Source organism: Megalops cyprinoides, chromosome 18, assembly GCF_013368585.1.
Source record: "Megalops cyprinoides isolate fMegCyp1 chromosome 18, fMegCyp1.pri, whole genome shotgun sequence".
Taxonomy (NCBI): domain Eukaryota; kingdom Metazoa; phylum Chordata; class Actinopteri; order Elopiformes; family Megalopidae; genus Megalops; species Megalops cyprinoides.
In genome coordinates this window covers 7,889,879-7,905,257 of record NC_050600.1, presented here as the reverse complement: position 1 = coordinate 7,905,257, position 15,379 = coordinate 7,889,879, and the positions used below count along the sequence as shown (strand labels likewise).

At 44.4% G+C, this 15,379-nt stretch overlaps 1 protein-coding gene across 1 annotated transcript in view; it reads right to left on the bottom strand.

Annotated features, from left to right (window-relative positions):
- The window catches only part of ank2b (ankyrin 2b, neuronal), a 99,807-nt gene that overhangs the window by 27,625 nt on the left and 56,803 nt on the right, over nucleotides 1-15,379 (bottom strand). Inside the window, exons 28-42 of the mRNA XM_036550766.1 lie at nucleotides 15,075-15,086; nucleotides 13,297-13,384; nucleotides 12,357-12,460; nucleotides 11,182-11,217; nucleotides 8,912-9,136; nucleotides 6,843-6,941; nucleotides 5,836-5,990; nucleotides 5,263-5,474; nucleotides 4,662-4,866; nucleotides 3,760-3,856; nucleotides 3,113-3,341; nucleotides 2,409-2,534; nucleotides 2,100-2,222; nucleotides 1,164-1,196; nucleotides 381-402 (exon numbers count right to left, since the gene is read on the bottom strand). Coding sequence (XP_036406659.1) covers nucleotides 381-402; nucleotides 1,164-1,196; nucleotides 2,100-2,222; nucleotides 2,409-2,534; nucleotides 3,113-3,341; nucleotides 3,760-3,856; nucleotides 4,662-4,866; nucleotides 5,263-5,474; nucleotides 5,836-5,990; nucleotides 6,843-6,941; nucleotides 8,912-9,136; nucleotides 11,182-11,217; nucleotides 12,357-12,460; nucleotides 13,297-13,384; nucleotides 15,075-15,086 — 1,766 coding nt within the window. The remainder of the gene's footprint in view (nucleotides 1-380; nucleotides 403-1,163; nucleotides 1,197-2,099; nucleotides 2,223-2,408; nucleotides 2,535-3,112; nucleotides 3,342-3,759; nucleotides 3,857-4,661; nucleotides 4,867-5,262; nucleotides 5,475-5,835; nucleotides 5,991-6,842; nucleotides 6,942-8,911; nucleotides 9,137-11,181; nucleotides 11,218-12,356; nucleotides 12,461-13,296; nucleotides 13,385-15,074; nucleotides 15,087-15,379) is intronic.

Here is a 15,379-nt window from a genome sequence, read left to right as displayed (position 1 = left end):
GAGGATACTGTCGGTTTTGGTGAGACATGAAAACATGACAGAATTATGCCTCTTAGTAGGCATAGGTTTCTGTTGGGGTGGGGACGTTTGTTTTTTTTTGTTTTTGACTAGATGAACATGTATAACTTAAAGGGCTTTGACAAAGAACCACATTAGCCACAGCACAGTACTCAGGGGTGGTACTGGAAGCCTACAAGTTATGCTATATTAGTTAACAACCATAACACACAATATCAAACGGTATTGCACTATGTCATGATATTAATGTTTCCTGTCAAGTAATCCTCATGGAAGTTAGTAGATAAAAGGCAGAGTTGATGACATTTTAGTACTTTATGATACAAATCACTCTACAATGTCCGTAAAAATAGATGGCTTACATTTTTCATGTGTCCTGCTGGTCTGCAAGAAAGAAATTCAAAACAAAACCCACTGTTAAATCATTTCAATAAACTCTTTATGATTCAAACAACACCATCAAAACAACCAAATGCAAAGCACAATAAAGGAAATGCATTTAGTGGACAACAAGATCCATGCTTCAACCTTACTTTGAGCTGTTAAAAAGACGACACAATATTTACAGATATCCTATGACAATCTTCACAGCTACAAAAACTCTGGCTTTCAGATTAGTTCTTTTTACACAGCATGGACGAGTTCACACAGCAAACTGGAGCTATGAAAAATTAAGGTCTGAAAATCTGGTCTCATCTGATTGAGTAAAATGAGTGAACAGACATTCCTGTCAACAGCTGTAGTGTAGCTCAACAGAGGCAAGACACAGCAGCAAAGTACCCTGCATTAGCGTACATCTCCCTTGTTACTGACATCAGTGCTAAAGCAACATTGAGACGAAACTTCCATGGCACCACACTGATTGGCTCATACGATAATAACTATACGTTAGGAACATGTAACCATTTGGTAATATTGCTTTGGTCTGAGAACTCCTGCATGGGCTGCCTAATTAAAGTCACAAGCTGATTCCCTATCCCCCCCCACTCCCAACTCACCCACCCCCTCCCCAAAAAAAGAAAACTGATTGTACAACTGCTGGGGGCTGGTCTGCCACAAACCGTAAGATCATTTTACTGAACTGAGGGAAAAAAAACAAGACAAGAGTGGTTAGAGGGGAACAGAAAAAGTGGCACAGGGGTTACCTCTTCATCAGGTTCTTGGTCTGAATCGGACTCCTTAGAGCGACAAGAAGCAGCAAGAAAGAGGAAGAAAGAGCAGGCAAAGCAAAGTTACCACGGCAACAGAGAAGATCTGGAAACAGCCAGCTTGCTATGGTGCTGGTGGGGGGAGGGGTTTAAAATTCAGGTTAAAAGATGTGAGATGTCTAAAAGAGAGAAGATTCTGTGGCTGTATGATCTTTTTTGTAACTAAGGTCATGCATATCACCAAAGGTATTAAATTACACTTATTATTATGGGTAACGTGAAATAAATACAGACAAACCCGGTTAATATCACCTTGCATAACATCAAAGATCTCATGTTTTTTTAAAACCACTTGCCACTCACTGTTGGTTCCTACATTTAATGAACTTGTACAATATAACAAATATGAGTAAACCCATTTATTGTAACCTTCACAGTACCCAATTATACCCTTTTTGCCCTTTAGTTGTATAGCTTTAAAACAATAGAAACATTGATTACAGCCAGACAGAGCTGCAGACTTACACTCAAGGGATGTCACAATATAAAATAATGCTGGTCAAACTTGTCATACCTGAGCTCTTTTTTTCAGAAATGCCATATATCATTTATGTGCTCTTAAAGTCAGTTTCTATACTTTAAATTAATAACCCATCATGACATTGTGGTGATAAACACGCTATGTAATTATTCAAAACCTGTTAAAATCACACCTCACCTAACGTCATAGATTTATTCTGGATGACAGAGGGAATATTAAGTGGGTTATGCTGTACGTGCAACAAAAATAAATTACAGTTGTTAACCTTGGACTAAGGACAGGAATAAGACCACTGATCATTAATTAATTATTACCAATGTTCAGCAGTCCCTTGCCTTTGAGGATAGAGAGGGTGTGGATCATTCTGCCTGCAAGCTATTTGCAGTCATTACCTTTGAGTATGCAGGTAGCGTGATGTTCAGGTTGCAAATGGCGTTTTGGGCCAGGCTTCGGTAGGACCTGGGCTCCTTCATGAAAGACAAGCGGCCACAAGGCTCCTGGGTGTTGTCTCGAACCTGCAAGCACAGGATGTATCTTATCAAGCAGTAACTCAACCAATCAATTTTTACTTTTGTTTTTAGGATTAATTCCTGCTGAAAAAGAGAGGCATGGGTACATGTATAAAGCGATCAAGGTACATTGAAACAAGCAGTCCCTCTTTGCTGTAATCGACTTAAAGCAGTAATCGCGGCACCACTTACTTTAATGAAGAGAGCAAGTCTGTTCTCCTTGAAAGCAAAGAAACTGAAGAGATGATGCTGGCCACTCTTCGTAAGTGGCACCAGATTTCCAAAACAGTCTGCATAGATGGGCTTCCCTTCCAGGACCTGTGGAAGCACGTTTCATTTTAAGTAACTTGCTGTCAATGAAATGGGTCTGTACTCACCTCTCCATCTGTTTTTATTGAGTGCTATAAGTTTAGGCTTCCTCTAACCCTCTGTTAAGCTTTGCAGATCCTGTAAAAGATCCCAGACCCAGACCCAGGGTATTTCTGATAACCCCTTCACTGTATCACCCCCTCCCCTTTCAGCCTTCCTGCCCTCATGCCCCTGCCTCCATCTGGCCCCTACTCTGTCTCCCACAACCACCTCACCCCCTCCCCCAACCCCTTCACTGCCCTCCCCTAACCCTAACCCTAACCTTCCTCACCACCTGCTCCCCCTGCCTCTTCTCTGGCTCCTCTCCCCACCTCACCCCACTCCCTCTGCCCCCTCCCCACGTTCACCTCCACGTCCTGGCTGCGGGCCACTCTCCCCACCTCACCCCCTCCCCAGGCTCACCTCCACGTCCCGGCTGCGGGCCACTCTCCCCACCTCACCCCACTCCCTCTGCCCCCTCCCCACGTTCACCTCCACGTCCTGGCTGCGGGCCACTCTCCCCACCTCACCCCGCTCCCCGGGCTCACCTCTACGTCCCGGCTGCGGGCCACCTCGGTGAAGTTCTCCTGCTGTTCAAGGGTCTTGTCGATCTTATCGTCCGTCATACAGAAGCAGCGAAGCCGCGCCTCGATGGGGTCGTGCGTTTTGGCAAATATGACAAATTTGGCCATGTAGGGGACACAGATGATCTCCCGGTACACTTGGGTGGCGAAGGTGACAGACTCCTGGATCTGCCGACAGTCTATGAGCCAGAACCTCCAGGAAAACAGAGAAACATCACTAGGAGAGATCCCCCACAATGTGGTAACATTAACATCTAATACTCAATAGCCCTCAGAGATATAGATATATGTGTTGATCTGAGGTAGGCAGTGTAGCATAGTGGGTAAGGAGGAGGGCTGATAAGCGATAGGATAGGTTGCTGGTTCAATTCCAACTCAGTAACTTACCAGCTGCATGAATGGAAAACACACTAAAAAACTCTAACCTATGTAAGTAAGAGTGCCTGCTAAATGACAATAATGTAATGTAATTTAATTTAGGTCTCTGGGATCTGTTCTTCTGGTGTAGACAATTCGTTCAGAGTGCACAGGGCTTTGTGCGGGGTGGCATTCTTGTGAGATGGGACCCATCGCATCTGTGGCATCAAGGCATAAAGAGGAAGCTGGATTACCTTGCTGACACGTTTGTGGTAAAGGACACACACTCATTGATGAATGTAAGGGGCGTGGTTCCTGTAATGTCCTCCCACTGAGCTGGTGTAGTTCCTCCTAAAAGAAAGAGTTAAAAATGGTTTTGAGACAGGCTGCAGTGTTGCATAGTGGTAAGGGACAGGGCTTATAACTGAGAGGTTGCTGGTGCGATTCCCTGGTGGAGCACTGCTACTGTACCCTTGGACAAGGTACTTACCCCAGAATTGCCTTAGCAAAAGTATCCAGCTGTATAAATGGATAACATGTAAAAAATTGTAACCTATTTAAGTTGCTCCAGATAAGAGTATCTGCTAAATAACAATAATGTAATAATATATTAACGGAAGAACTTAACAAACTGTGGCCCACTAACCCTCACCCTAACCCTAGCTGTACATTCAGTTGGAATTTTGTAAAAATAGAAGGAACATGCAGCTCTCCTCTCTCCCGTTATCACATTACAGGAGATCCAATGCAGTCTTTTACTTATTTTACTTATTATTTCAAACCAACTAGTTAGCGAGGTACATTAAATTTGGCCCTCATGATGATAATAGATCAATTAACTGTACATGCATGCCACCTTGGGACCCTTGTGACAACTAAAATTTAGTAAGACTGAAATTATATAACAGGACTTTATTTCCTCACTAATGGCAAACATGGTGTAAACAGCAGCTTTTGGACAATTAACATTCAAAGAAAAGATTTGTCTGATTGACTTGCTGATGGAGAGGTCATCCAGTCATGATAAAAGATTTGTTTCAACCAGCCATATCAAAAACTAAACTCTCAGTTGGATAAAACAGGGGACATACAATGGCGACATCTACTTTCCCTTGTTGTTTGAAGAGTAAGTCACTGGTTGAAACAGGGCACTGACCCGTTATGCTACACAGTAAGCGCAGGGTGGGCGTGTCCCCGCCGAAGCCGTTCACCGCCGCGTCCGCAGAGCTCTTGGGGATGGGAATGGTCATGGTGATGGGTTTGTGGAACTTCCTTCTCCTGGGCTCCAAGGTGACAATGGGGCTAAACGTGGCCTTGTTCCCCAGGATCTTCCTCACAAGGTCAACGTTCATTGGCTGGGCCTGAGGGAGGGCGGGAGAGGAATTACTTCATATTCCCTTAAACTCTGTGAACATTTCTATGTGATTAAGGCTTATTAAAATCCAAAATGAAACTGTTATCTCCCATGAAGCCAATCCATAATAGTGGTAATGTATAATATTTCAGTTTTATCGTTCCCCATTCTGTTATATACACATCTCTACTGGTCAGCCAAATATATCATTTTACTTTAAAATACAATTTTGTGAGGACAATGTTTACATATATACATACACACCTGCCCTTACAAAAGTGCTATCCTTTGATTACAAATACCTGAAATTACTTAGTGAGAAACACTCATAAAAAAGACTCTCTGAGACCATCCTGTTACAGCATTCTATGAGTGCAGATTGGATTCGATCTCTGTGATCTACCTGCAGGCCGACCCGGATCCTCTTGGTGAGCGCACCCTCTGGGAAGACTGCCTGGACCTGAGGGACCACGGTGCTGCTCAGCACCCCGCCCTCTGGCCCGATCAGGTTGCTGTCCTGCTTGATTCGGGACACCACCGCAAAGTACTGTGGGAAGTCTCGGGTGATGATGCGGCAGATACGCTTCTTCTCTAGTTCCTCCGGAGGGTCCAGTTCTACATGAAAGAAGAATGTGAGAGTATGGCAAAGCATTGACTAAATGACCAGATATGCAAAACAAACCAAGTTTTTGTGAAATGCTTGTGACTCCTCAGTAAATATTAGTTGTAATGGATACGGAAAAAGCTTATAGCTCAAAGCTTGCTGAAAAGCTGAAATATCACGTAGAGTTCAGCCAAACGATGAGTACACACTGTACAGGCCCTCACTGATGAGACTGCATAAAGCAAGCCCTTGTTGATGAGGTCACTGGGTGCAGGCCCTTCTTGATGATGTCACAGAATGCTAACCAATGCTGACCATCGGACACAGTGAAACTGGTCCAGAGTCAGTGTTCTGGAGCACTGTGCCGCTCACCCTCATCCATGCCGTTGAGAATCTCGTTGAGCTCCTCCTCGGTGTGCTCACAGTGGTGCTCCTTCCAGCTTTCCCCCGTCTCGCTGCGCAGAATCACCAGCTCACGCTCCTTTCCCCGCAGCGCCGCGAAGTGAGGGATCTCCACGATGACCGGCCTGCGTCCCGGGACAGGCACACCGTGAGAGCCACACCCACACACTCCTCCCAACGCCACCCCGCACACCTCAGGTGGTAAGGCCTGAGACACTGATGCAGCATTCTGCAGCTGGAGAACAGTGTGTGTGTGTGTGTCTGTGTGTCTGTGTGTCTATGTGGCTGTTGTGTCTGTGTGTGTGGGCGTTGTGATGGTGTCTGTGTACGTGTGTGTCTGGTTCTATGTGGTATGGATCTGATTGCCAAAAAATGTTTTTCTACTCCAAAAAAACTGATGCCCACTTTTAGTGAAAATAAAGTCAGTGGGGCACAGGAGGACAAAAACAAATCCTACCAAATTCATTGGAGAAATATGATTTTCTTTAGAAGAATGCGCTTTGGTTGTACACAGAATTAAAAGCAATGATCAACATTCTTCTAAGCCCAGCCTATCACACTTATTTGTCATAGTACCCAGCAGAGGATCTTTTAGATGTGTCAGGCATTACAACACCTTGACGTGAAAAGAAAAAAACAAAACACGTTCCAATGTCTATGAGAATGTCATGCTAAACTAATAAAAATCCATTAAAAAAACTGAACAGATCAAAAAACCATGAGGTGAACAGACTACACATTGCACTAGACACAAAAAGCAATCCAACAAGAGGCAAGGGGATACTGGGTATTGGATATAAACAACGTCTATAGCTTTTTTTTTTTCAAATGCTGTAAAGAATAAAAGTGGGACGCACGACAGACACACAGACACACACATGGACGACACGGCACACGCAAGCACACTGACATCACAGAGGGTAAAAGGAGGGTATGAGACCAGCATCCATGGATTGTTTCATATGTGTCTCTCCTACCCAAGGAATTTTGTTCCAGGAGGCCCCAGCTGAAGGATTCGGCTAACCAAACTTTCGCCCTCATTAAGAGGGGGAGGAGCAGTGGGGAGGTGCAGTTTACTGAACGAATCCATAGCAGCAGTGGGAAAAAAGAGCATAAATAACACAGTTTGGTGTGTTTTTTTTCCCCAAATAACCATAAACCAAAACTGCCCTGGTGGGATAAAGCTTGTGCACGAGGGGAGAAGAAGGGAGAAAAAGTTAGACCAACCATTTCCTCCACCAGATTCTGTAAAAAATATAATCTGATTCAAAAGGTAGTACAAACATTAGTTACGGACAAATCAAGATCAGTGAAGCTACATTATCAGTGACAGCTCTTATAAACCAACCATAGTGCTTTGCAGTGGATGCTTTTTTTTTAAATCATTGAACCTGTCTAAAATCAATGAATCATGAAAAGCAAGTTAGCTCGACTGGACTTTTCTATCAATAAGGATCAGATTTTTCAATCAAGCAATTGTGCAAGAATATTACGGCCATTTTAACAAATTCGATACAGTACAAAAGAAGGAAACCGCTCTTAATATCAGAGTTAAGACCTGGAGGAAAACCTGAAGAATGAAGACTCACATATCCCAGTAAATAGATCCATTTAAACCACTTAAGGGAATAAGGACATAAAAGCCTTGCCTGACATAAAGAGGAGACAGAAGTTCTTGAGACAGACAGTTTTGAAGTGATGTGCCCTTCAGACCACAGCAACGTGATAAAGCAATGGTGAAGCAGCTTTCTGAGTGGACTGACACTTTTAAAAGTGCGTCGTTTAAGGGATCACATCAATGCAGTGCCTTCTGCTGAGAGCGAAGGGGTACCAGAAAGAAAACCAACTGCGCTCAGACCAAGAGAAATAAAGGCAACATTTAGTAATGGGGAGTGACGGAATTGGCGGGCAGTAGATTCATCCATGATCAATTTTCAGATTATTATACAGCAAGATGAAGTGCTATGAGTGTTGGTGAGAGTTCAACAGTGTAGAGATCCCATAATGCAATGGGAAACTGTGATCATTCAAGAGAAACAACCAGGGCACTGACTTGGGGATGGGGGTTCCAGGTGTACACCAGGAAGCCAGAGAAAGTCTGAAGCAGTTTAAACCAGGGCCCGTCTGCCCTGGTCATTAACAGTTGGAACAGAATTACAGGCCCTCTGCTGCCTGGTCCCATTCAGGGCAAACTTTTATAAATTGTTTCTCAACCAACAAAATCTGTGCTGTAGATGAAGGTGTATTTTGCCTCTTGTATCAACAGTATGCACTGTAGCCTGGCAGAGGTTTTTTTTGTCAGAATCCTGCCAAAAGATCAGTTTTGGTGGCAAGGCAAGGCATAAGATCCTAATCCAATCAAACAAGAAAAGTCAAATGACTGAACTGAGAGAACAAACTAACGATTTGCTAGGACCATCTAGGCTTGGAGTGGCCTCTGTCTGGTGTACATCCTTATGATCCAGTGTCCAGTGACAACAATAAAGTATCTTTGGCTGATTTCAGAAATGTCTACAAAATATCAGACAAAATAGTTAACAAACGAATACATGTTCACATTAATTCCCAGGATCCAGACTAGTGGATGTTCTGTTAATAACAGAGATATTTGTTTCAAGCATAAATTCTTCCACATTAGTGTCCTAAGAGAGGACAGCTGAGCTGGGGAGAATGCAAAATCCATGCTGAAGTTAATAAAGACGAGACATTGACGCATTAGTAAAAAAAAAAAAAAAAATCTCTCCTTCTCTTTCCCACCTTTTTATTCACACTATACTCCCTCTGTCCTCTCTCCCAGTGACCTCTTTTCTGCCTTACACTCTCTCATCTGTCTCTCTCCCAGTGACTCATCGTTCTCCCTTACACTCTCTCTCTCCACTCTCGCGTCTCTCTCTCTCCCCGTGCCGTCACCTTTTTCCCCTAACGCTCTCTCTCACAGTCTCCCTCTCATCTCTCTCTATCTTCCACCATCTTCCTCCTTCTCTCTCTTTCACTGCATTCCCTCCCCCCTCCCCCCCTCCATCCCCGTAGCAGAGCGGACTCTTACCCGAGGAACTGCGCTCCTGAAGGCCCCACCTCGATGAGCCTGCTGGCCAGCCCCTCCCCCTCCACCATGGGGGGCATGGTGGCCAGGCGGTGGCGCTTGACCAGGCGGCAGGTGACGCGGGTGGGGGCGCTACACTTGCGTGGGGGGATGATGATGCGCAGACCGTTGTGGCGACACCCCCGCATGGCCCCGCCTCTCGCGTCCACCATGAAGCTGACCAGGAAGCTGTGAGTTGCAACACACACACACACACACACACACACGCACACACACACAGAAGTTATTTACACTATGTCGGTAACATACAGGGTACTTCCTGTCTGCAGAACCTCTGCACAGCTGACTAGAACAGAAACATCAAGTAAAAAAGGAAACTGCAGGTGTGCAACTGGAGAAGACCTTGCTTGTCCTATTTATGAGTATGCCCTTACGTGCCTCAATGACACACAATCCAAAGATTAGCTCAACTAAATAATACAAATGGAAATATGAACTATGAAATATGAGGGGTGCAGCGAAACCTAAAGACCCTCCAACTCAACCATTGGCATCTATTTTAACTGCTGCCCTTTGAAGTCACTGTGTCTTTGGCTGGCAGAACCCTGGAGCTGATCAGCTGACATTTAGAAGCACTGCATTTCTATTATTTCCCTTTTGACTCTAAAAGAGGTAGTTTATAAGCCAGCTGGGTCACATGGAAAAAATCAGTAATCGTTAATTAATTCTCTCAAAACCTCAACATTTTATATATAACGAATTCCTACAAGAGAAACCATTCACTTAATGCAAATTGCGACTGAAGAAAATCTACATTTTAAGACTATTAGACACTGAATCCTAAATTGTAATTTAATTACGTCTTAATATCAAGAAAATATCTTGAGAAAAGACATTACTTCTGCTTACTGGGATTCAACAGCTTAACAAACAGACAGGAGCTGTCATCCTGACCCTCATGCAGAAAAAACAAGTTAAAAGCACAGGGGGGGCGTCTCTGTAAGCACGACATGCAGTGAGGCGGGGCGGTGGAGCCGTCCGGGGGCTGGACCGCACCTCCTCACCAGCACGTCACGGGAAAAACACACGCCGACATGCAGACTGGATTTTTAACACGACAGCACACTGTGTCAGTCTGTGATGTCACAATGACAGTATGCCGCTGTTGCCGTTCCAGAACCATGGACCACATACACCAAAAAAAAAAAAAATTACCCACACACAATACACTCACTTAGTACTGCACTGGGCTTGGTGGTTATCCATGAAAAGAGGAACAGTATGGTCACGATGACTGGACTGGACTCAACCACAATATCGACAATGTTCCATGAGTTGTGATATATGAAACTCCACATACAGGTGGGGGATGTGATTCAGATTCTTTAATGTACCTAGCATGGGGCTGGGAAGCTCAATAAATGCTTCCTGTAGAAGGCCCCATGTTGATTTCTGTGGTGATTAAATTCTAATTGGCCGAGATGTTTCAAGCACTGTGTGTGGTCTTATGCATGCCTTGTTGGGTGCTGAAAACTGCAGTCATTCTCTGTACATGCTGAAATGGCACTGCAGCATGTAAACACATTAAAGAATATCTTCTGGGAAATGTGTACATGGCACGTTTTGAATGCGTCAACCTTTTTGCTTGGGATACAGCGTACCCAAAGGAGAAAGGGAAAAGGTGATACACAGAAGCATTCTTCAGTTAGTGGTAAAGCCTTGCAAGACAGGAGTTTGTTCTTTGCTTGAAGTACTTCTGAGCTCTTTCAGGTAACCTGTACTGCTGGAGAGGACTTTCCTGACCTTGTCATGTTCTCTCAAGCCTTTTGAAAGAGGCCATGTTTGCAAGAAGACCATAATTAACATTCTGCAGTCAGGTCACCGACACCATCTAGGTTTGCATTGGAGTACCACTGGGCTAGATGGATTCTGTGACCTGCACAGGTGTGGCTAAACTTTTGCTTTAGCCTTGTTTCGAATTCTGGCGAGCCAAGGTAACTGTGAGAGAACTAAGTGCTGTGAACCCTCTCTTGTAAAATGACTGTGGATATAAACACACCTTTTGTGGGACGTGGGCACACGACAGGCGCGTTTTGTTTAGTTTTTTTGTTTTTTTCATGTATATAAATGAAAGCACGGACAGCTTCCCAGAAAGAGCCCAGAAGCAGAGCGAGCAGTAGATTTACAGAGACCCCTCCGTCAGGGCAGAACACCGAGAAAAAGAGGAGGAAGAGGAGGGGAGGAAGAGGAGAGGCCAAGGTGCAGCGCATCACCTGCTGTTGTCATGATCATGGCACGGAGAGGAACGGCTGAAAACAGAACAGAGACCCGATAAGACTCAGGGCAGAAAGAGAGAGAGAAAAGGAGAAAGAGAAAAGGCAGGGAGGTAGGCCAAGAGAGAGAGGGACAGAAGAGAACAAGAAAAGGAGATAAAGACAGGGAGAGAGGAGGAACAGGAAAAGGAAAGAAGAGGGAAAAAAGAAGATGAAGAGGGATAGGAGGAAACAGCATTCACAGAATCAGAAAGGGACAGAACCAGAGGAAATGCGCCCCCACCCCCTTCATCACCCCCCCATCCTGATACCATTTGACCCTGACAGACCAAAGGTATTAGAGAGATGTATTTATACATTAGCACATAACTCTGATTCACTCCTTTCTGCTATTACTCAGTTTCTCACCAGAGGTTAACCAGGGTAACGCAGGGTGTTCTAATAAAAAACAGTTTAAAATCTACTTGCAGGCAAATTATTAGAAAATATAAGCAAAACAAATAATTTCTACGGATGAGACCACAGTCTTTTCCTTCTTCACAACTGTAGATATGAATGTTTCGTAATGACATTATATTTATTATCATTGGATTCTGAGAGGTTATGATTTTATCTGTGAGGCTACAGTTCTATGATTCAGTAATTTGAACCCCTGCTCTTCCAGCAGAGTCCCAAGTCCTATGCCTACCCAGCCCTTGAATAGTAATTATGAGGAGCTAAGCACTGATACAGAGAGTTAGTGAGTGAGAGAGGGGCTACAGTTAGAGTTTGGGAGCATCCTTCACTGAGCTATTCTGCCAAGATGCACTGAGATAGACACAAGCCAATGTGTTTACCATTATTAGGGTTGGGAAGTCTGAATGCATTTCAAAAGGTACATGTGCTACTACTGGAAAAGTATGCAGGGTTATCTTAGTACTGGTTACTGAGGAAGACTGTAGATTATGAGCAGGAGATACCCAATGTAACAAAACTGTGTTTGTTAAAGGTGTATGTGAGAGACAGACAGAGAGAGAGAAAGAGTGTGTTTGTGTGTGTGTGTGTGTGTGTGTGTGTGTATGTGTGTGAGACAGACAGAGAGACAGAGAGAGTGCGAAACAGAGAGAGAGAGTAGAGACTGTGTGTGTGTCTGTCTGTGTGCGGTGCACATGCGGTTTTGTGAGGGTGGTACCTACCCAGAGTGGATGGGGCTGGAGGACAGGGCCACGTTGTCCAGATTTTCGGTGCCCCAGCTCAGACGGTAAGAATCCCTCTCATTTTCCCTGGAAAGAGCTGACACCTGGCATCCAACAAAGACAGTCTTGTTAGGCAATAACCACAGCTGATGGCCATTTAAGCTCAGAATGTGCAGCAGAGAGGCCTGTTAATATAAACCTGTGAATACGTTCTGCATCTTACATAGCACATGTTTGGTACACATGTAGGGGACATGCAGAAACGGTTAAGTCAACATAAAAATAAACACCTCATCCATTTTATATTTACCATCATATGTCATTAGATTTATATGCTGAAATGATTAAACGGCACAGAAATAAACATGTCATCAGTTTTATAATTCCCATAACACATCATTAGATTTAATACAATTTTCCATGTAACGGATAATACCTCATAGACCATAAAAAGGCATACAAACACACACGCTCCCCATAAGGCTTCTATAATCCTTTTATTGCTTATTGATCAGAGTAATCATGTGGGGCATTCTGAGTGCGTATCACAGCAACAGCCTTGCCACATGCAGTGATTCATGAACACAGCTGCATTCAGATATAGTGCTCTCCATCATTTATGGAGTGACACAGATTACTGCAGTACAAGTGAATCTTTCTGACTGTGACCTGGATTAGTACAGGTGAATCTCTTTGACAGGTGAACCAGCTAAGTTTTGTACAGGTGAGTCTCTCAGACAGGGACTCAGAATGGAACAGGAGAGTTGCTCTACCTATGACTCAGGTAAGAACTGTATAGGAGAGTCTGTCAGTAAGTGGGGTGAAAGTCATTCTGACAGGGACTCGGGTGAGCATGGTACAGGAGAGCTGATGTGTCAGGGATTCAGGTAAGTATTGCACAGATGAGTTGCTCTGACAGTGGCTGAGCCAGTGATCCTACCTGGTGGCTGGTTATCATGTCCTCCATCATTCCGCCCTCCTTCGGGGAGTAGTACCCACGATGAGTCGGCGTGTGGGACCTGTCAGAACTGAAGAGTGACAGGCTGGTGGGTTGGGGTGTCGCCATAGAAACGGAGGGTCACAGGGGTGAAGGGACAGAAGGGTGGAGAGGTAAAAGGAGAAATGCAGGAGAGAGAATATAGGAGAGCTGTGGGAATATTAACAGGGCCTTTGTGGAACTTCCAGGGAGACGAATAAAAGCTAACTATGTGCTCTGGGGTGGACCCATGCCTGCCTGACACCAGCGATCTCTCCCACTCTGCCAGTGGTGTATGCTTCGGAGTGACGTGTCATCCTGGACGATGTTTACAGGAAACAGCATTGGCCAAGGCTGTCACATCAGGCCTGATCTCTCTCAGCTTAGTCACAGTCACTTCCTTTTTACAACTTTAAACACAAGGCCTTTGTTACTTTTTCCACAAATTCAGATTCATTTTTCGTGTCATGTAATTCTCTCTTTTTTTGGTCAAGCAGGGAGTGAGTAGATTTGCAAAGAATAGAGGTTTTGTCTAAAATCATCTGGAAAAAAAACTCCATTTACACAAATAGACATAAACTACATCTTATTATTCTAACTAGTACAACTGATGATTATTGCCAAACAAAGTGAAATATCTCCAACTATTTGAGTCCTTTTATCATCAGCCCACTGGCCATTGATATGGTTAAGCTACTTGGTATGTTGGTCCCTCTCTGGGTTTATCTGGTTTCCTCTGGAAAGTTCAAAGACAGGCTCTGTCAGGAGGTCTATGGATGGCCTGAGAGGGGTAACAACAGGTGATGACATCGGGACATCGGGGGGGGGAGTATGGAGAAGGCTGTGTGATAGCACATACAGTGCTCCCTCACTTCAATATGGCCACCAGGCTCCATGATCATGGTTCTCCAGTATGAGTGTTTGCAATGAAAGGATTAGGCCCTCTAACCAGCCATGTGCCAGGCCTGCTTTGTTCAACCAGCTCCTGTTGATAACAGCGCCCTTAACTGAGATAAGTATGTACAGACCTCCACTAAATCCAGGGAGGAGTTTGCCTGTTACCCACAGCTGCTTGGCCACTTAGCTGCCCCTGAAGAAGTGCACTCCATTCAAACAAACAGAAAAAATTTTAATGAGAAATGCCTATTGCACACACGCTGAGTGGGTGAATGACAGGCTGCTTGTGATTGCATGCTACTTGCAACTAAGTTATCTGAAGGGTCTAGCACATGGCCGGCAGGACAGGCTACGAATGGATGGGAGCTCTACAGCAGCCCAAACTGCAGCGGTTTGCTGCAGATGGTCACATTGTGAGGAGAGAGTACTGTGTAGCTCAGGGATTGGATGAAAGAATGTTCTGGATGGGAGGGGCAACATCACACATGTCTACGCACACCACACATGTCTATCTCCCAAACAGGAATGGGGAAAATGCATTTGGGGAAAGGAATGAATGTGCTTTCTCAAACTGTAGACAGGAAGTATGCACACTGATAGTGACACACTAATGATATACTGAAATGGCACTAAGAACGTCTATGATTTAGGAGAGCACAATGCAAACACAATGCCTTATAGTACCATATGAATGTCGCCCAAAATCAATTTTCATTTGTGTAATTGTTACTGACGGAAATAAAAAGAGTAGACTCATTTTCCCCTCTGAAATAGCCGGTGAATAAGAAATGAATACACAAATGAATCATCTGTATGGAAATAGGCAGGCTGCCTAAAGCACATACCTGTGTATGCGACTATGCGCATTGTGAGGTGGAGATTAGGGGACAGAACAAATGGAACAATTACTGGGAGCAGACATCACACTCCAATGAACACTCACCATCAAAAGAACAAAAGCAGACTGAATGACACCACCCCACCCCAGCCGCCAGCCCCCCCCCCCCCCCCCCCCCCCCACATAAAAACACTGGATTTCCTTTGGTAAAGTAAACTACAGATAGCTCAAGTAAATAATGTGGTGAATAAATTACACCGGCATATGTCATTTTTAATGCGCAGATTGCCAGACATGTGACTGCTATAAGTA